We start from the raw sequence: 22,519 nt of genomic DNA, 5'->3' as shown, positions 1-22,519 counted from the left end.
TTAATTAAGGAACAATATATTCTTTTTCTTCTCCCAAGTTGAATTTTGATTAGAAATGAATGCTGTATTTTTCCCAAGACTTTTTCAGTGCGAGTTTTCTTTTTTTTTTTTTTTTTAAAGATTTTATTTATTTATTTGAGACAGAGAGAATGAGAGAGAGAGAGCACATGAGAGGGGGGAGGGTCAGAGGGAGAAGCAGGCTCCCCGTCGAGCAGGGAGCCTGATGTGGGACTCGATCCCGGGACTCCAGGATCATGACCTGAGCCGAAGGCAGTCGCCCAACCAACTGAGCCACCCAGGCGCCCCGAGTTTTCTTATTTTTATTAAAGTATTATATTACTAATTTAATTTACAAATATTGAGCCAACCTTGCTCTTTTGGACTAAACCCTACTTGGTCATGGTGTATTCTTTTTTTTTAAGTCCATTTTATTGAGGTATAATTTATGTACAGTAAAATTCACTCTTTTTTAAGTACATGGCTTGTTGAGTTTTATTTTTTTATTATGTTATGTCAGTCACCATACAGTATATCATTAGTTTTTGATGTAGTGTTCCATGATTCATTGTTTGCTGTTGAGTTTTAACAAATGCATACAATTGTGTGTTTATTATACTTTAATATACTGTGGGATTTAATCTGCTTATATTTTATTTAGAATAATATAATCATAAGTAAAATTGATCTATAATTTTTGGTACTGTCTTGTTAAGTTTTGACATCAGAATCATACTAGCATTTTTAAATGAATGAGAATGTTTCTTTTTTATGTCCAAAGAATATTAAGCAGCGTAGAATGTCTGTCTCTGTTTCTTGGAGGTAGCTGGGATTTGCCTTAAAATAAAGCAAGACCAAAAAAAAAAAGAAAAAGCACAAAAACTCTCTGGGATTTGTACCTGTTGGGGACATACTTTCTTGAGAAATTATTCAATATATTCCTTGGTGATGGTAGTAATGATAGTGATGATGAGGGCAATAGTGGTAAGATTTTCTTAGGACAATTTTCTTAACATATTTTTTTAAGGAAACTTTCCATTTTATCCCAGTTTGACATTTATTAACAAAAATATTTCTTTTATACCTAAAAATAAATCCAAAACTTACTATATGCATTTATATCCCTTAATCTTAATATTATATAATTTTATTATTTATATGTCATTTTGTTCCTTTTTAAATCTGTTAGTTTTTAAAATTTTTTCTTATTGAGGTGAAGTTCATAGAATATAAAATTAATCATTTTAAAGTGTACAGTTCAGTGCCATTTAGTACATTCAGAATGCTGTGCAATCACCACCTCTATCTAGTTCTGAAATATTTCCGTCACACTAAAATGAAATCCCATACCCATTAAGCAGTGACTTCTTATTCTCCCCTCCCAAGCCTCTCCACCATCTATCTGCCAACATGTTTTCTAGCAACTGCACTATTTTACATTCCCACCAGGAATGTATGAGGATTCCAATTTCTCCACACATTTGCTGACACTTACCATTTTCTGTTTGTAAAAAACATTTGTGGTCATCCTAGTGGGTGTGAAGTGTCATCTCATTGTGGTTTTGGTTTGCATTTTGTAATGATTGCATTTTGTAATGATTAATGATGTTGAGGTATTTTTCATTAATTGTTAAGTTGGAAGTGTTCTTTATATATTCTGCATATTTGACCCTTTTAGAGAAATGATTTTCATATATTTTCTTCCATTCTATAAGTTTTCTTTCCACTTCTTTGATAATGTCCTTGATACTCAAAAGTTCTTAATTTTGAAGCAGTCCAATTTCTCTATTTTTTGTTGTTGCTTATGCTTCCAGGGTCATATCTAAGAAAGCATTGCTAAATTCAAGATGATGAAGATTTATCCCTGTTTTCTTCTCATAACTTTATAGTTTTAGCTCTTACATTTAAATCATTGATCCATTTTGAGTTAATTTTTTATACGGTGTAAGTTAAGGGTCCAACTTCATTCTTATAATTATGGATATCCATAATGTCCAGTAGTTTCAGTACTATTTGTTAAAGAAACTGTTTTTACCTGATTGAATTGGCACCATTCTTGAAAATCAATTGGCCATAGATGTATGGGTGTATTCCTAAACTCTCAATTCTAGTCCATTGATCTATCTATATGTACATCCTTATGACAGTACAACACTGTTTTGTTTACTGTCGCTTTGTTGTAAATTTTGAAATCTGAAAGTGTGAGTCCTTCAACTTTGTTCTCCTATTTCAAGATTGTTTTGGCTATAAGGATCCCCTTAAAATTTCATATGAATTTGAGGATTAGCTTTTTGATTTCTGAAAAAAAAAAAAAAAGGCTATTAGATTTTTGATAGTGATACATTGAATCTATAGTTAGCTTTGAGTAGTATTGCCATTTTAATAACATTAAATCTTCTAATCCATGAACATGGATGTCTTTTCATTTATTTAGGCCTTTTTTAATTTTTTTTAGTGATGATTTTGTTTTTGTTTTCTGTATACAAGTCTTTCACCTCCTTGGTTAAACTTATTCCTAGGTATTTTATTCTTTTGGATGATATTATAATGGAATTGTTTTCTTAATTTCCTTTTTAGATTGTTTATTTTTGGTGTATAAAAGAAACACAACTTACTTTCGTGTATTAATTTTGTGTACTGCAGCCCTGCTAAATTTATTAGCTCTATAACTTCTTTACATTTTAGTAGAATTCACCAGTGAAACCATTGGGCCTAGGGCCTTCTTGTTTAAAAAGTTACAAATTATCGATTCAATTTATTTATTTATCTGTTTCTCCTTGTGTAAGTTTTGGTAGATTATGTCTTTCAAGGAATTGGTCTATTTCATCTAAGTTATCAAAGTTGTAATATTCCTTTGTTATCCTTTTAATGTTTATAGGATCAGTAATTATGACCCCTCTTTCATTTCTGATATTAGTAATTTGTTTCTTCTCTCTTTTTTCTTGTTTAGCATGGCTAGAAGTTTAACAATTTTATTGATTTTAGAACCAGCTTTTGATTTCATTGATTTTCTCTATTGCTTTCATTGATTTTTGTTCTAATTTTTATTACTTCTTTTTTCCTGCTTATTTTATATTAAATTTACTCTTTTTTTCTCAAGTTTTCTAGGACAGAAGCTCAGAGTATTGATTTTAGATCTTTCTTCTTTTCATATATATGTATTCAATGCTATAAATTTTCTTCTCAGCACTGCTTTTGCTGCACCCCACAAATTTTGAGAAGTTGTATTTTATTTTTATATAATTAGAAATATTTTTAATTTTTTTTTTTTTTTTAGAAATATTTTTAAATTTTTCTTGAGACTTTTTATTTGGCTCAGGGATTATTTAGAAGTGTGTTGTTTAACATACTCATGTTTTAGAATTGTCCAACTTTCTGTTACTGATTTCTACCTCAATTCCATTAGGTATGAAAGCATACTTTGGCTTCTATTCTTTTAAATTTGTCCAGTTGCTATAAACCTTTGACTACTTTCCAGAGTTCCAATAATGTTGATTAAGACAGTTTTTGCTTGCTTTTTCAATGTTTTTGTAGAGGGATAAAACATTTGGGCCATCTACTCTGCTATTTTTATGTACATCTGTCAGATATTTTTATATTTCATTTGGCTTTCCAATGAACCAACTTCTTTTTAATTAATTCTTATATTTTTCTCTAATTTATTAATTTATAATTTTATACTTAATTAATGTCTCTTAATTCTTATTTTATTTTATTCTTTTTCCATAATTTAGACTTGAATGTTTAATTAATTAAGTTTTTTTCTTTAAAAACAAAGTTGTTCAATGCTATGAATTTTATATGAGCCTAAAGTTAGCTAGATATCTTAAGTTATTAAACATAATAGCCTCATTATTTATTTTTCTCAAAACAGACTGTAATAGTTTTTATTCTCCATTTGATCTAAGAATTATTCTTTAAAGTGTTATCTTAAAATTTCTAAGAGATTTGTTTTATTACCTGGACTTCTTGTTATTTCTACCTATTGCATTGTGACTAGATATATCTACTTTAAATATTTTGATGCCATAAGTATAAAGATTCACGAGTACCTTATATCTACTGTAGATTGAACCATTTATCAAAATAAAATGCCGTTTTAAATCCCAATGTTTTTTTGTTTACATTTCTATTTTGTCTGCCATTAACGTCATTAGTCCTTCTTTTCTTTTGTTTGTCTTTGCCTGGTATAGCGCATCTTTTTATTTTCTAAAGTTATGTCTTTAGGGATGTCTCTAGCAAACATAAATTAGTTGACATTTTTTAAAGCTTAACCTGGTAATATTTGTCTTTTAATTGAGAAAGCTAATGCATCCACTTTTTTGGTGTTAACTGGTATTTAATCATAGTCCTGTCATTATGTTTTATTTTATTTTTTTTTGTATCCTGATAAATATGCTCTTTATGTCTTTTGTTTTCTTTTGCATTATCCCATTTTAGTCCCCTTTTCTGCTGATATTTTAGAATTTACTCATATTATTTTTAGTCTATTATATTTGTAAAGCCTTTCCCATTTTTTGGTGCCAACTTTAAGAATGAAACAGAATCTGTGAGCTCCTCCTCCTATCCCTAAATGAAACAATTATGTAAACACATGGTCCCCTTTATCTTCCATATTTTGTTCAAAAAATCTGTATTACCAGTTATAGATATTCTAATTTTTATATTTTGAATATTCTCTTTTAAGAACTTGTTTGTGGCATTTATATTAAGCTTCACAAGCATATTAACAATAATAATTATTTAGAATAAAGTGAGTTTTACTAGGTTCATTTCTCATAATTTTTTTTCTTTATCACTCTCTTCCAGATGTGTTCCAATTAATTTTCCTTTTTTTTGAAATGTGAGGTCAACATAGAATTCTGGACCTCTGGGAATGTAAATGTGTACCTTTGATAAATCCCTACAGTGTTTGAACAGTGTTTAAAAGTGAATGCCTTTAGCCCGGCCATGCTTTCTAGCTTATCGCAATTTCCATTGCTCCCTTCTGTCTACTTGATCTATCTGCCTGCATTGTAGTTTTTGTTTATAAATTCTTTCTAAACCTTCTTAGACCACATGCAATTTAAAATGTCCAAATGTTTAAAATATGATTCCAAGTTCTTACATTGAATGACACTCTTTTCTTTCCTGCACTTAGGCTTTGGAAGATCAGGTATGGGAACTCTTGCAGGAAGCAGACAAGACAGCTGAAGAGAACAAGGATCAGAGTCAGGTCTATGATGCCATGGCCAACACCTTGGGTGAAGCATGGGCAGCCCTTGTCTCCATGCTTGAAAGAAGAAGGGAGCTCCTCAGGTTGAGCTCTGAATTTTTTGAAAATGCCTTGGAGGTTTGTGTTTAAAAAAACTTCTTTCACATCAGAGCAAATAGATAGCACTCCTGAAGATGTTTTATTTCTACAAATAGACATTACAATCAGTTTTTAAAATGGCAGAATGACCAAGTTATATACAATACATTTAATTTTTGATTGCCAAAACATAAAATTGTTAATATTTTAAATGTAGCTCTTCAAAAAAAAACCCTAAGGGGGCACCTAGGTGGCTCAGTCAGTTAAGGGTCTGCCTTAGGCTCAGGTCTTGATCATGGGATCCTGGGATAGAATCCAGCATTGTCGGGCTCCCTGCTCAGTGGAGAGTCTTCTCCCTCTGCCCCTCCCCCCCGCTTGTGCTTTCTCTCTCTCAAATAAATAAATAAAATATTTTTAAAAACCCCTAAGTACAGCTAATTAAAATTAAGTAAAATATTAAGTAAAAATAGAAACTCTTATCCATAAGTCACTATGATTTATTACTTTCTTTAGAAAATGGTAATACAGTTACTAAATCAAACAATTATCCCTAATTTTACATTATTAGGAAATGTTGGTCTAAAGTGTTCTTGTTGACTTAAAGATGGAGGATAGAATTTCTTCTGCTATTTATGAAAAGGCAATTGAGGAATATTCCATAGAATAATTGACTTGTAAGCATAGCATTTTATTTTTTTATTTTTATTTTTATTTTTTTTATTTTTTTTAAAGATTTTATTTATTTATTTGACAGAGAGAGACACAGTGAGAGAGGGAACACAAGCAGGGGGAGTGGGAGAGGGAGAAGCAGGCTCCCCGCAGAGCGGGGAGCCCGATGCGGGACTCAATCCCAGGACCCTGGGATCATGACCTGAGCTGAAGGCAGTCGCTTAACCGACTGAGCCACCCAGGCGCCCTGCATAGCATTTTATAGAGTACTTTCCAAAGGCATATAGTTGGATTCATAGTTTGAACTCATTAAAAATTTAACGAAAGAAAAGTCCTGGACCTAAGAAGGTCATTTCCTCCTGTGACTTTTCTTGAATTCTGAGATGCTTTCGCAGTTCCCAATTTCAAAATGCGAGATTCAAAGAACATTATCAAAAGAGGTGTTGTATTTGGTGTAAGACAGTTATTGGAAATTTCACTTTTGACTTCTCTGTCAAGTGGCAGTACATTCATCTTGATGGGAGAGCACTGCTTCATTATGATAAAGCACTAGCTTTGAAAAATATGACATTTCCAAACTCAAAATTCAGATCTTAAACCCAAAATAATGAAGGAAGGAAGATTAGTAATAGAACCTAAAAATTGGGGTAGACAATCTCATGCATCATGAACTCGTTTAAAAGTAAAAAGAAGGAGCCAAAACCTTATTGTAACTTTTAAGTTTTGTTTTCCACAGTTTGCATAAAGAAGCCCAACTATGGTTCATTTTACAGATCATCTTGGGAAAAATTTCACATGTAGTTTTCTTTCCTGAACAGAAATCAGGTGAAATGCACCTACAGGGTCAAATTGTAGATACATCTGATTCATTCCATCTCAGTAAGTGGGGTATAGATGTCAACTGCCCTTGAAATTCAACTCATTTGAGCACAGGAAATTATCTTTCTCCAGACATTAGGCCCAATATTTGTTTCTCATGGGGTAGTAGCATTAATGCCAGCTGATTTTCTCTCTGATAAGAAATTATTTCCAGATATTGCATGAAGTAAAAGGAAATACTAAGCCAACTCATAATTCAGCCCATCACTCTGATTTTTGGAGAAAAGATATGGTTTCTTGTATTATCCTGCTTCCAGTTTTGTGGGTCACTTAGTACTAAGCTGAAGGCAAACTCCTTTCCTGCCCCTTGTGTTGCCAAACTATTTTCATCACTGATTAACAATAATAATAATAATAATGAGAATAGGGTCTTTGCAAAGTGTTCCACTCTTGCTAATTCTATCCTCTGCAAGATGCAAAAAGAAAAGTGGGCAATAGAAAATATCCATGAGGTAAAAGTTAACAGAACTTGAGGGAAAATTTTTCTGAGTAGCACATTGTTTGCTTATTTATTTATTTTAATTTCAAATAACAGTTGAAATATGTTATAAGTTATACAGTGACTCCAAAACTTTTTGTAATGTTCTACAGAGAAAAATCAAATCACCTTCTAGGGTTGGTTTTGTTTGTTTGCTTATTTGTTTTGAAACTTCTCTTTGAAGAATACCCTTAAAATAAGCTATCAGAAATGGAATGAATTAAAGTTGTAAATGATGTGTGGATAGGATTCCCTTATTGAACTATGATGCATGCAGTTCCATAAAAATATGAAATGACTTCTTATTGCATGGTTGATAATTATTACGGAACTGTTTCTGATTCACTGACTTAACCATCAGACAGGTTATTCTCTTATTAGACACTATGCTGCACAATAGGAACACTGTCCCTAAGCGACAGTGGCTGGTATCCACCAGATTGTTCTAACACAATAGTGGAGGCCTTCTCCATATTTCCAAGAGAACACGCTCATTAGTCTCTCTCTCATCATTCCATGCCATTTATAACTGGATTTTATGTGGCTATGGTAATAATCAAAATGTAGTAGAACTTGTTAATCGAATAATTATAAAAAATATTAAAAATCATTAAATTCATAGATGATAGTTTGGAGAAAACTTGAAAAAAGAGATAAGCATGTGATAAGCTTTTGTGTCTTTCTCACTGATAGTTTACCTTTATGAGTTTATTCAATACCTGATACAAAGGTAAACCTATTGATTAAACTTTTGAATCTGAGTTCTAAAACAAAGCAACTACTGTCTAGCTAGACTACTACTATGACTACTACCATGGATGTACTGTACTGGTAGAACCAAATATGTTTTACCCTCTTCTAAAATTTTTTCTAAGATTATTCCCCTGAGAATTTTACCAGCATTTCAAATACCTCTCCTTCCTATTTCCTCCAAGGAGAAAGAGAGATGGGTCATATTCCTCACCATTTAGGATGCGAAATAGCTCTTTTTTTTTTTTTTTAAACAGAGGAAAAATTTTCCTTTTTTTATTTTTGCTGTATCTAATCTCATTTTTATTTATATAAAGAATGCATAAGATCATTGATAAAAATACAAACAAAATTACAAATTATAGATTTAGAAGGTAAAAGTTCACCCCCCCATCCTTAATCTCATTCCTTCTCATAAAGGTAATCCCTTGGTGTGTATCTCTTCAGATCACTTTCTTGTTTTGTATAAGAAATGGTATTAGACATTACTTCTTAGCCTTTTTGTTAAGATCAGTGTAGTAAGGGGATTAGACTTGTGTTATTTTGAAAGTTACATTTTTTGGTTCTAGGTCTAATCACAGAAGAAAACATTAATTGTATTTCAACCTTCCCTCTAAGTGGGTTCTTAAATTATATTTACTTATAATTACATAGGTTACTGGTTAACCAAACTTTTATTGTTTGTTTGTTTTTAGCAAACTTTCTGGTTATTGTTTGACAAACTGCTTTATATGCTGGAAGTGGCTGCTTTGTTACATAGACACAATAATTTTAGTTGAAAATTTCAATAGACACTTATCAGTAAACAAGTTAAATTATTTCTGCATATATGACATATATCCATGTATGAAAGGAATAGAAAGGAAGAAGAAAGTTCTTTCGCACTTTGTAAATTGACTATATGTAAACACACGGCCTCATACAAACACCCTCAGCGCCCCCCCCACACACAAACACACACATCATCATATAAACACACAAACACATATACAGTCAGCTAGGTCATGAGTTCATGAAAAACATCTACAAATCATCCAAAGTGGCACACTGATTTTCATTTTTTCAAATGTCTTTCCCTTGTATTTGTGTTGTAGTTTGCTATTAAAATAGACCAAGCTGAAGATTTCCTCCAGAACACCCAGGAGTTTGAGAGTGCTGAGTCCTTAAAATCACTTCTTCAGCTTCACGAACATCATACCAAAGGCAAGAAATATGTTTATTCCTCATATAAGTTTTTAGAGGTTTTATAATATGTTCATGTGAGAATGCTCATGTGTGACAATGTATTTTAAATTTATCTGTTTATACCTCAAATTGTTCCAAGAAAGTTTACATAAAGCTTTATTTTTGGTCATCTGCTTCAAAAAAGACATAGTTGTAAATGATTCTAAGGGGATGTTAGAGAACAGCCTCCAGAGAGTCAGTTATTCAGTCTGCTAGGTTTTAGCTCCTGAGGTCAGAGGCCGTTCTCACCTTGTTCTTCCTTGTATCCTCAGCATCTAGCAGTGTCGGCACATGGCGGATCCTCAGGAAATATTTCTTGGTTGAATAAATTGTTGAATTCAGTGAATGTTCCTTCTCAGGGTCAGGAAATGAAGATCAGCCTTTAAATAACAGCTCTGGATAAGGAAAATCATCTTTCACTATTATAGTTATTAAAAAAGGGGGAGATAGTGGACTTTTTCCTCAGGAAGCCTACAGTTTGGTTGGGGCATGTACACATTTATTGGCGGGTTACCTGTGGGTCCCTGTTACACCACCCAGCTTAGTATGTAGTAACAATTCATTTCCATATTTGTCTCTATCACCAGATGGGGAGACTCTGGAAGGCAGGAATTAGTACAATCTGAATCTCCATGATGTAGAATAGCATCCAACCCGAAGTATGTTTATTGAGTGTTATTTGTATTTAATTCCAATGTAAGACACAATACAATGATATAAACTGGAGCAATAAACAAGGCACTACAGGGACATTAAGGAGGAAAAAATTGATTCTAAGCCCTGAAGGATCACAACTGAACCCTCCAGTTTTCCAAAGTCTTCTTAAAATGAACATAATACCTAAGAAGCTTCTGCTCAGGAACAATCATATTATCACTTCTTTGTTCTTAAATGTTCTTAAATATGTATTTTATATGTGGCTGAGATATAGGTTCATTGGAGTCCATTATACTATTTTCTCTACTTTTGTGTATATTTGAAAGTATATTTGAATGAGTTTAGGAAACACCATCCCACTGAGGAACATTTAGAATATTTAAAAAAATTTTAGGAAGAAATATCACCCATGATCTCAATGCCAAGACTGTGACTTTGATACTTTTTAGAAATTACTCTTTTAAAAATATTGCTTAGCAAGTTATAAATTCACTTAAGTTATGTACATCCCTCATTTATCCATCTTGAATTTGTAATTTATACTTAAGTATGGCAAATGATAGGTATTAGTATAAAATCTACTTTAATATAAACTTTCTTAGATATAATGACAATCAAAACAAATAATAAAAAATTATTAAATATTTACTTGCCTCACATCACAAGGCATTATGTCAGAAAGTAGGGTTTTATGTATGCAAAAATATGATCTTTAAAATAAACATACCATAGAGATTTTGTATTTCTTGAAGTTCATGATATTCTATCTAGAGAGTTTAACTTTGAGGAAAAATACATCACTTTGTATGATCAACTGATGGAATAAATTACTAGGAAATCACAAACAATAAAAAAGTTAAGGTATAAGAAATCAAGAGAGGAAGAACCAGAGACTGACAGAGGAAACTGAGGGAAATATTTGTCCACTTTAATGACTATCATGGTAGCAGTGATAGACTGATTTTAGCCTGGGTACAGTTTACAAGTAGCCTTGGCCAGAGACTCCATTCCTAGTGGTACTATGGTAGTAGTTATATTATTTTGGCAGATGTGAAACAGAGAACCAGAAAAAGATTGCAAATGGAAATTTTGGCTAATTGTATGTATTCTGTAGGAACCAGAACAGGTTGGCCTGTTCTACTGTCAGTCTGCAATGCCCTTGCCCTTAGAGCTATGCTTCCCTCTCTCATTTGAAAAGTCTAGTGTGTAAGAACTAGTTATGGAAAGGAAGAAAAGAAGTACTATGTGGAAACCCTGCCACTTGCCCACATTTCCTGTGTGTGTGTGTAACTTTTCACAATATCATAACAAACTCTTCAACGCAAAGGAATTATGTATACATATATAGAGAGAATCAGTATACTGATTAGCATAAGATGAACAAATTAAAACTCTTCAGTTTGCTACACAAGGCCCTCTATAATCTATCTTCAGCTTGTTTTCAAGTTATTTCTTTCCCTTCTACATAAGAACTTGCTCTAGATAGGTAGGTTTTTTTTTCTGCCCCTGCCTCTCCCATCTTGTTAATGTTTGCTTCCATTTCTTTGAGAGATTTATTCTAATGTTATCCCTGCCTTTTCTTACTCTGTTTGAATGATCTCATCCTCTTTTTGGTTCAAGTTATTTTTGTTGTTCATTGCTTTGCATCGTTAACTCCCAATAAAATTGCCCAGTGCACATAATCACACCTTCCTCACTCTAAACAGATAACACCATCTAATACTTCATTGGACAGATCTAAGTCATGTGACACAAACTACTTCAAATTCTTTCCTTTTCATTGCAAACTCTCTCTTCACAATATCTTCACTTATCTCATTCTCTCTTCCAGCTCTCCAAAAAAAAGTGTCAAGTTAAAAGAGAGAACTGGCCCAACTACCACAGCCTCATTATTGCTGTGCAGTTAACTGCCAAATGTTAGAAAACTGTTCAGAGTGCCATGGGAGAGTGAAAAGAACACTGAGCTTCTAATCAGAACATGTGGCTTTTAGGACTGCTTAGTCCAGTTCTAGTTGTGTGGTGCTAGGTAAGGTACTTAGTCTCTGGATGTTCTTCATAGTTCTCCCTGTCCTAAAAATAAAAAAAAAAAACCAGTATATTCAACCCTGCTGATATTATCTTTTTTTTTCTCCCCTCTAACAGCAAATGTCTCAAAGATTGCCCTGTCTTGTTGACTTCACTTCATAACTATGTCCCCACTTCTCAACCTGGTAACTTGGCTTCTGTTTCCATCACTTTCCTATCACAAAATCTCATGCCTTCTCAAAATCTTTTTTACATCTCTAGAGAACCGCTGATCTCTAGCACTTATAGCTCTCTTAATTCTTCCCTCTCTCTTAATACATTTGATCTCATTCAAGCATTCTGCAGAAATTATTGGACATTTGTCCCATGCCAATCACTATGCTAAGTGCTGGGGATATTGTCATGGTCACTGTCTTCATTTTGCCTTGGAGCCTGGTGGAAAAGGGAGACCTTAATCAACTAACCCAACACATAAGTATAAAACTATAGTTGTGATAAGAGCTGTTAATGAGAACAATTAATAGTATTTGATTTGGTATAGGATTTGATTCAGTCTGGTTTATCCCTTGAGGAATTGGCAGTTGAGTAAGACCTAAAGTATGAGCAGAGAAATGGTGGAGAAGGAAGGGATTAAGAATGGTGTCCCTGGGGGCACCTGGGCGGCTCAGTCGTTAAGCGTCTGCCTTTGGCTCAGGTCATGATCCCAGGATCCTGGGATCGAGCCCCACATCGGGCTCCCTGCTCCACAGGAAGCCTGCTGTTCTCTCTCCCCGTCCCCCTGCTTGTGTTCCCTCTCTCGCTGTCTCTCTCTCTGTCAAATAAATAAATAAAATCTTAAAAAAAAAAAAAAAAAGATGTCCCTGGCAGAGGATACAGTTAAAAGTTCTGGGGCAGAAGGGAATGTCAGATTTGTGATATAGTTAAAAAGAGAGGGATGAAGAGTAGAGAGATTGAGATAATCTGAAAGGGAAGATAGGAACCAGACCATGCCAGACCTAAAATCATGTCAAGGGGTCTGTCCTTAATTCTAAGGCAATTGAAAGCCATTGTGTGTGTGTGTGTGCACACGTGCACGTGTGTGTGCATGTATATGATGTAGTGTATTTAGAAAAGATCTGTCTGGCTAACATATAGAGAATAGATGAATGGATTGGAGAAGGATGCAAGAGGTGGCTGCACAAGTCCAGGCAGCAAATAATGTTTTCTGTAGTAGGGAAAGAGAGCAGTAAACACACGCAAGAGATAGAGGGTGGAATTGACAGATATTGGTAATAAGGGAGAGGAATGTGTCATGGACGACTCCTGGTCATAGCCTTTAAACTTCAGAATTAGTCCATTCACTTCAGAACGTAGAACACATCAAGGGTGGCAGGCACCTTAACCAGCCTCACAACACTGAAAACCAACTGACACAGTGCTCAAGTCCCATGATCTTTCCCCTCCCTTACTGAATTACACTGTCACCGAACTGCAGCAACCTATCATTTGGCAGTTAATGCTACAGAAATTGTTAGGTCATGTTATCTGACCAGATGTATCACAGACATTTTCTATTTACACATTTTGATTCCTTATAGTACAATTTATTGTTAACATAAAGGTTATATATGTTTTAAATTATACAAGAGTTTGAATATTACTACAGAAAAGCTTGCTCATGTCACTATTCTTTTTTCTTTCTAATTTTCTTCTAGAACTCTTAGAACGATCTCTAATCCTTTTAAACAAAAGTCAACAGCTCACTGACTTCATAGAAAAATTCAAGTGTGATGGACCTAATGTGAATCCTGAGTTGATTCAGGGAGCTCATAACAGCTGTCTGAAGATTGACAGCCTTCTTGAGCTTCTACAAGATAGGAGACGGCAACTCGACAAGGACCTGAAGCAACAGCAGCAAGAATTGGGTCAGGTTCTGCAGTTATTTCAGTGGGACCAGCAAGAAAATCAGGTAACCCAAAGGGGAGTTGATGATGTCCTGACCTCAGCTAATGAAGTTGGATTATTGTGTGGACTAGCTGTTTCCTGGGATGGTTCCTCAGTTGTTATGGTCAAATTCTTTGGTCTTTGGTCCAAACTAACATACTGTTTTCCACATACGTTAAATGAAAAACAAAGATTTTTATCTCCTCTCATCATAATATTGCTTTTATAAATGGGAGAGTACCTGTGGGTAGTTTTGAAAATGACTGTGTTCTACTGTTGGATTCTCTTTCTGACGTCCTTCCAGGTTAACTTTTAGACACAGTTCCTTGAAATTCTGAAATATAAATTGTAGCTTTCTTGAAAGTTGGCGAGGCATGATGGTGCTGAACTGTGTAGTACGTTGCTACTAATGCCAGTGAAAAAGTCTGTCAGCCCCAAGGAGTGTTCTTAGAAGAATGGCCTGGGGCCAAGGAAGAAATATGACCTTGGCCTGTGGCTGGATGTCAGTAGTTAGAGGGCTTTGGGGCAAGAGGTTCGTGTTTGCAGGCTTTTTAGAACTCATTGCCCCAACTGCAGGCACGGCTTTGGTCAGTTGTCAATATGCTTGCTGTGCACTTCTTTTGTCCCAATTACATAAGGGTAAGCATGGATAGAACTCTTTGCAAACCTCCAAATTAAGTAGGTGGGATATTTATTGCAATATTTCTAACTGTCCCAGTCCCGTGCTGAAATCTGTACACAGTAAAGAGAGGGGATTTTCAGGGAGAAATATGTGGAAGAGGCCTCCTGGCCTGGATGCATGGGGAAGGAATCTCTTCACATGTTTTCTGTTGCTGCTCTGATCCAGACTGGAGACAGACCTATAGCTGGGAGCATATATGAGGCCAGGAGAAACTGATTCTTATTTCAGGCTGGAAAAATGAAGACTTCAATGATGATCAACCCTTCAACTAATGCTTATCGAGTACCTACCATGTGCCAGGTGCTATTATAAGTACTGGGAATAACAACACAAAGACAAAGTCCTTTTCCTCCAGGAATTTCCTTTCTAATGCAGCTTCTCAATCTCAGCACTATTGACAGTTGGTGCTAGATAATTTGGGGGGCTGTCCTGTGTACTCTAGAATGTTGAGCAGCATCCCTGGCCTCTACCCACTAGATGCCTGCAGAATATCCTCCAGTTGTGAAACCAAAAATGTCTCCAGACACTGCCAAATGTTCCTGGAGGGCAAAATCACCCCCAGATGAGAACCACTGTTCTAGTGTGATTAGAAAGGCATACCATAACCAAATGAATGATGATAAGCGCTATAAAGAAAATCAGATAAAGCAATGAATTTGTCTTGTGTTGGTCTACTTTTAATCAGAGAAAGCCTCTCTGAGGAGGTGGCATAGAGCAGAGGCCCAAATGCAGAGGCCTCCAGTCATACATTCTGCTTGAATTTTATTGCCTCCCCCTCAAGTCACCATACACTTTTTTTTTATTATGTTATGTTAATCACCATACATTACATCATTAGTTTTTGATGTAGTGTTCCATGATTCATTGTTTGTGTATAACACCCAGTGCTCCATTCAATACATGTCCTCTTTAATACCCATCACCAGGCTAACCGATTCCCCCACCCCCTCCCCTCTAGAACCCTCAGTTTGTTTCACAGAGTCCATAGTCTCTCATGGTTCGTCTCCCCCTCCGATTTCCCCTCCTTCATTTTTCCCCACCATACACTTTCTAACCCACCTCCACTCTCAGCCCTTTTGCCCAGACTCCTGCCCACTGCTGTCTTGTTTCTGCTGTGCTTTGCCTGCCGACCCCCACCCACTCCCCAGTATAGCTCTTTGCCTACCCCAACCTTTACATGCTCCTTACCAAGAATACTGTTATCCAGTGCCATAGTCTTTTACTGAGGATTTGGGCATAACAAAGGAAAATTAATCCTTAGGACAAGAATGAACTTAAAATTGTTTATCAGACAAACATTTCCAAAGTTCCCTGTCTTCTCTGTTGTGAGTCCTTTATATACCACTCTCTTTCTCTCTCCCTGTCCCTCTCTTCTCTCCCCTAATCCTGACCTGACCCCATGTTCCCAGAGCTGCTGTGCCTTTCAAGAAACTTTCCTCTTATCTCTCTGCATTGAGTTCATGACCCCACCCCTACCTCTAGGGCTTCCAAGTTTCAAAATGAACATTTTAACCCAGTCACATACTTAAGGGAAATCCAGGTACCTTGTCATCCCTGGAAATCAGAAAGACTCAGTGAGTCCTCTAACTTATGGGGTCTCATCTTTTTTAGGAGGAGTGTGTGTTTTTATTGAGGAGGTGCTTTTTTAAAGTAGACTTTATTCTTTAGAGCAGTTTTAGATTCACAGTAAAACAGAGGAAAGTACAGAGTACCCTTTCTTCCCACACATATACAATCTCTCCCACTATCATCATCCTGCACCAGAGTGGTACGTTTGTTACAATCAGTGACCTAAATTGATACATCATTATCATCCCAAATCTATAGTATAGTATATGTTAAGGTTCACTCTTGGTGCAATATATTCTGTGGCTTTAGTCAAATGTATAATGACATATATCCACCACTGTAGCATACAGAATAATTTCACTGCCCTAAGAATCCTTTGTGTTTTGCCTCTTCATCCCTCGTTCACTCTAATCCTTGGCAACCACAGATCTTTTTACTGTTTCCATAGTTTTGCCTTTTCCAGAATGTCATATAGTTGGAATCAATATGTAGCCTTTTTGGATTGGCTGCTTTCACTTAGTAATATGCATTTAAGATTCCGCCATATCTTTTCATGGCTTGATAGCTCATTTCTTTTTAGTGCTAAATAACAGTTCATTGTCTGGATTTGTCATAGTTTATTTATCCATTCACTTACCAAAGGAGATCTTGGTTGTTTCCAGGTTTTGGCAGTTATGAATAAAACTGCTGGGCGCCTGGGTGGCTCAGTTGGTTAAGCGACTGCCTTCGGCTCAGGTCATGATCCTGGAGACCCAGGATCGAGTCCCGCATCGGGCTCCCTGCTCAGCAGGGAGTCTGCTTCCCCCTCTGACCCTCCCCCCTCTCATGTGCTCTCTCTCTCTCAAATAAATAAATAAAATCTTTAAAAAAAAAAAAAAAAAAAAAAAAAAACTGCTGTAAGAATTCATGTACAGATCTTTGTATGGACATAAGTTTTAATTCATTTGGGTAAATACCAAGGAATACACTGCTGGCTCATATATAGTAAGAGTATGTTTATAAGAAACTGCCAGACCATCTTCCAAACTGGCTGTACCATTTTGCATTCCCACCAGCAATGAAAATTCCTGTTGCTCCACATCCTGCTCAGCATTATCAGTGTTATCAGTGTCTTGGACTTTGGCCATTCTGATAGGCGTTTAGTGGTATCTCATTGTTTTAATGAGTCTCATATTTAAATTGGGAATAATAACTCTTAATTGACAGAGTTGTTCTAAGGATTAAATGACATAACTTGTATAAAACATGTAACACAATGCCTAGCATTCTAAGAGGAACTTACAAAATATTAGTTTCCTTGTCTTCCCTCTCTTTGGTTAAGCCTTACAACCTATGAATTCTTTCTCGCCTGGTCTATATTCTTTCCCCTGGGAAAGAATGTGTATTTGTGGTTAAGAGAACTAGGCTTTCAATTAGACTCCATTTCTAACAGTCCCAAACAAAAATCCATTTAAAAATAATAATACAAATAAATGTTATTTTTAATAAAATTGGCCAGTAAATAAGTTAGTCATTTCCATAAATATCAAATTTAGGCTCTTAACCTTAAAATACCCCATGTTATATTTTCTCTTGTTAACACCAGTGACAACAGCCGGAGTAATTAATAAAATAACTGTTGCTTCTGTGTGCTACCTTGTAAGAGCAAAGATACTGGGTCCAGACTGTTGGCTGAGTTAAAGTCCTGGCTCCATCACTTACTAGCTGAGTAACTGAGCAATTATTTAACTTCCCTCAGACTCAGTTTTCTGTATAATGTAGATATAATATACCTACTTCAAAGTGTTGTTAGGATCATCAAGCAAGGTATTATATAATGCCAAGTGCTTAGAAGAGTACCTGCCACATAGAACTGCTATATTAGTATTAGCATTTTTTGTTATCCTACCTGAAAACGACAGTGAAGACCCAACATATTACATACTCCTATACTCCTACCCACTTCTACCACCATGCTCAAGTAAAGACTATTCTTGCATTGAGGCTAATCTCACTATTTGTCTTGAGTTCAAAAGGTATGATTAAATAAAGCTTACTTTGATGATCTCAACAGCCATACTTGTTCAATGGGCATTCAATGAGTAGTTTAAAACAAAAAGAGGGGCACCTGGGTGGCTCAGTTGGTTAAGCGTCCAACTCTTGATTTCAGCTAGGTCAATGATCTCAGGGTTGTGAGATCGAGCCCAACATCAAGCTCTGTGCTGAACGTGGAACCTGCTTAAAAAGTTGTATTTGTTTCTGCTTGTCACTTAATAATGCTCATTTGTTAAAAATGTAGATTAGATCACTATCCATATAGATAATTGCTATTAGCATTTGGCATACTGCCACCTTCTAGAACTTTATATAAGCATGAGCACAGTCACAAGCACACACACATTTATTAAAGAAACACCTAACAAAACACATAAAAAATAATGGAATTAACCTATGTATGCTATATTATTACCTGATTTTTTTAATTAAATTGAACAAATCATAGGTATATTCTTGGTCAAAAGTACAATGTATCATTTTAATATAGTATTTCACTATTTGAATGTAGCATAGTTTTTTTTTATTGAAGTATAGTCGACATGCAATGTTATATTAGGTTCAGGTGTACAACAATGTTTTGACAATTCTACATATTATGTGATGCTCATGCTCCTCAGGATAAGTGTAGTTAACAATCTGTCACGATATAAAGCTATTAAACAATTTAAACAAAATTTTATTGATGAGGAAGTATAGTCTCTCCAGTTTCTCAATATTATAAACAATAATTCATGCTTAGTGTGTTGAGAATTGTATGAACAAGGAAGTATTTTAAAATCCAGGTAGATACAAGCATAATTATCTTACCTAAGTTTTTAAGTTTTTTGGAATATTCTATTTTAAAGTTTTGTTGATGCAATGGTAAACGGTGGCAGCAGCAGCAACACCAAGTCAGATGTGACTCTGTTAGAGAGTAATTTGGGCTCTATGTCTATCATGTTCCTGGATGATCTACCTGATAAACCGAGAACATTGTGGAACCAAGAGTTGGTACAGAGGCACATGTTTCAGTGGAAGGCAAAGACTTTTTTGTCAATTCCGTACTTATTTTAGAGGAACATAAGAGCTGTCAAATCTTACAATGATAAAATACCAGCTTTGTCAATCATTATAACCACTTAAGAAAAAGGAAAATTAAGTAGAAAATTAGAGCAAAGATTACTGATGAATAATAATGTGGATGTCTGAATATCTGACACATCTTCTCTCATAAGGGCCATTTAAAAGATGCATTTAGTGCTTCTCTGTTTCTAAGTGTTTATGGCCTAATGCTTTGAACTATATAGTTCAGCTAATTTTCCTTTGGAAAAGAAATTAACTGACCAGAATGATGGTGATGTAAGATTTATTTCCATCACAGGGAAAGAAACAAATGAAAACCACATACTTTTCTATCTTAATTGGGATGTGATAGTCTGATAAACATAATCATAGCATGTTCTCTCTTTATCATTGTTTTTCAGATGTAAAAATGTGTACTTGCTTTACACTTAAAGATGAGCGGCTGGCTGACCTTTCTTCCCAACTCCAGCAGCATTTTATTTTGCACATAATCTGCTTCATTAATGAAAATCAGAAGCAGCTTGGAATAGTTCATGCATAATTAATTATCTTGGCAAGAAGATTTATGAATGTAATTTTTCTCAATTGCTCCAATCAGGCATAAGTGAGACAAACAAATAAATTAAAACTAAGTTATTCATGGTCTCTTTGTACAAGACAGTGTCAAGGACATCTAAGAGAATTAAGTAAGACATAAGGGCAGATAATTTCTTTTTACTATCCAGATCACACATACTTATAAGATACAAATCTTTGCAGGGGGAAAAGGGTAATAGAATTCACATTTGTAAGGTTTTATAATTTGAGTACCATGCATATCATAATTATGTAACCATATGTAATCATACTCCTTGTCAATAGGCAATTAAAATTACATCAAAGATGGCACATATAAGCACAGCCTCAGGACACCAGTCTTGTACCTGGTAGGCAGCTATAAAACTGTGTGTGTGAGTGTGCGCGCATGTACACATACACATACGTGCAAGTATATTCTCCTTTATATGATGCTATCTTCTAAATAGGACTTAGAGCTTGAATGATTGACCAGCTTAAATTAATATGAGATAACATAAAAGTGCCTAGTTTAGTGGTAAGTTGTTTTTTTTTTTTTTTTAAATCTCTCTGGGGGACCTAGGTGGTGCAATCGGTTAGGCTTCTGATTCTTGGTTTCAGCGCAGGTAGTGATCTCAGGGTCCTGCGATTGAGCCCCGCATCTGGCTCCGCACTCAGCATGGAGTCTGAGTTTCTCTCTCCCTCTGCCCCTCCCCCCTGCTCACTCTGTCTCTCAAAAATAAATAAATACATCTTTAAAAAAAAATCTCTCTGAACACAGCTTTCTAACATTGACTGGCATAAAACCAAAATAAAGGTTGAATTATCTTGGAGATACTGGTATCCAGTAGCTTAGCCCAGTAACAGACATACATAACTTTCCAGGCATTCGTAGATTAAAATTTATTGCAGAGTTTTAACACATAAGCTATCTCTAGAATTTACTCTAAGACATGCCAGCAGTAGATGGAAAATATCTGAAAGTACAGGAGAATCATGTTTTTTTTTTAACTCGCATGCTTTTTATTATTATTATTATTTTATTATTATGTTAATCACCATACATTACATCATTAGTTTTTGATGTAGTGTTCCATGATTCATTGTTTGCGTATAACACCCAGTGCTCCATGCAGAACGTGCCCTCTTTAATACCCATCACTAGGCTAACCCATCTCCCCACCCCCCTCCCCTCTAGAACCCTCAGTTTGGATAATCATATGGTTTTGAAAACAATAGAACCCCCTCCTAAACAGAATGCACACTAACCATTATTGCAAAGTGGTTAGCATGCATTCATGCTAAGACACTGATGTCTTAGTACAGAGCAAAGACACTGCATGTCAAAGGTCCTGACAGAGGGACTCTGGTGCAAATAGTGTGGATATCAATTCTAGCTTTTACACATACTAGTTACCTCTATGCTTCGTTTTCCTTTTCTGTAAAATGATAATAGTAATAGTATCTATAGATTTTTATAGATTTTCAATAAAAATAAATGATGTTATATATGTAAAAATGCTTAGAGCACAGCTTACATATGGTAAGTGCTCAATAAATATTCAGATGTTCACCATCTCACTATATACATTGGTGGGCACTTTCTGAGCTTTACTGGATAATCACTGGCACATAAAATCCTACATGTTGACCAGATCCCACACCAGTTTTCTAAATCACTAGGTAATCTTAACTTTCTAAAACGTTTTGGTGTAGAGGGGAAATAAATGCCATTTCATGGCTTGGTAGTCAGCCTAGTATTTTCAGAAAGTTAACTTTATTTGTAAGATAAAGTTTAAAATTAACTTTTTTCTCTTTAACTTTTTTCACCCTTTAGCTATTTTTTTAGCTCATTTATACTTCTTATGGTTGATTATGTAATCATGAAACTTAGTCTGTCATTTCTACATACTGTTCAATTGGCTCACCAACATTTTAATTAGACACAATGATTTAAGCCCCCTAATCAGTTGTGAGAGGATTGGGGGACACACACCATGACCAAATGACACTCTGCAGTAATAGGACTGATGACAAAGCTGTTTGATATGGGTGCTCCCTGGGAAGGGCTCTGCATTGATCCCTGATCCTCAAACCCTCCCATCCTGTGGCAGGGTTAGCTGCCGCTACCTGAGCTATCTGCTAAGCCCCAGACTGCCTGTGGATCTCCTCCCACTACCCGGAGCTCTGTTTCCTCCCTGCCCCTGGTGCTGGAGATTGTTGCTTTTCTTTCCTTCTCAACACTACTACCACCCCAAAATGGCCGGGAAGTGGGACTTCATTCTCATGGTCCCCAAAGACAAGCAAAGAGTATGATTAATTTTAATGTTTTTTAGGAATATTTATAAGCAAACAAAGTAAATAGCATACTTTGAAAGAATGACAACATCCCTTAAAATTTAGCAGTTATTTATCCTGTCAATATGATAGGTTCTGACTCTCATTTTTTCCAACAAGCAAGAATCTAGGCCAAAGCTTCAGTATGAAATCTATTTGGCTGCATGGCTTAGGAACCAGGATGGTAATGTGAAAATGTCAAACTTTGGTCCCACTCCTAAATAGCTCTGTAATGTCTGTTTTGTGTCTCTCTGTCTCTCTCTGTCTCTCTCTCTCACACACACACAAGCACACACACACACACAGAGTGAATATAATTAGCTCCAGATCACTTACGGTGGAACCCTAGGTTATATTGGGAAACCCGTGCCTTAGATATTTT

The 22,519-nt window shown here is 35.3% G+C and overlaps 1 protein-coding gene across 4 annotated transcripts in view; it reads left to right on the top strand.

Annotated features, from left to right (window-relative positions):
* The window catches only part of CCDC141 (coiled-coil domain containing 141), a 187,541-nt gene that overhangs the window by 46,708 nt on the left and 118,314 nt on the right, over positions 1-22,519 (top strand). For all 4 annotated transcript variants that reach the window (XM_078071039.1, XM_078071038.1, XM_078071040.1 and 1 more), the window contains 3 exons: positions 5,138-5,329; positions 9,161-9,269; positions 13,667-13,920. In XM_078071039.1, coding sequence (XP_077927165.1) covers positions 5,138-5,329; positions 9,161-9,269; positions 13,667-13,920 — 555 coding nt within the window. The remainder of the gene's footprint in view (positions 1-5,137; positions 5,330-9,160; positions 9,270-13,666; positions 13,921-22,519) is intronic.

This window comes from Halichoerus grypus, chromosome 4, assembly GCF_964656455.1.
Source record: "Halichoerus grypus chromosome 4, mHalGry1.hap1.1, whole genome shotgun sequence".
NCBI lineage: Eukaryota > Metazoa > Chordata > Mammalia > Carnivora > Phocidae > Halichoerus > Halichoerus grypus.
The sequence above is the reverse complement of the archived record's forward strand: the minus strand, read 5'-3'. Positions and strand labels throughout refer to the sequence as shown.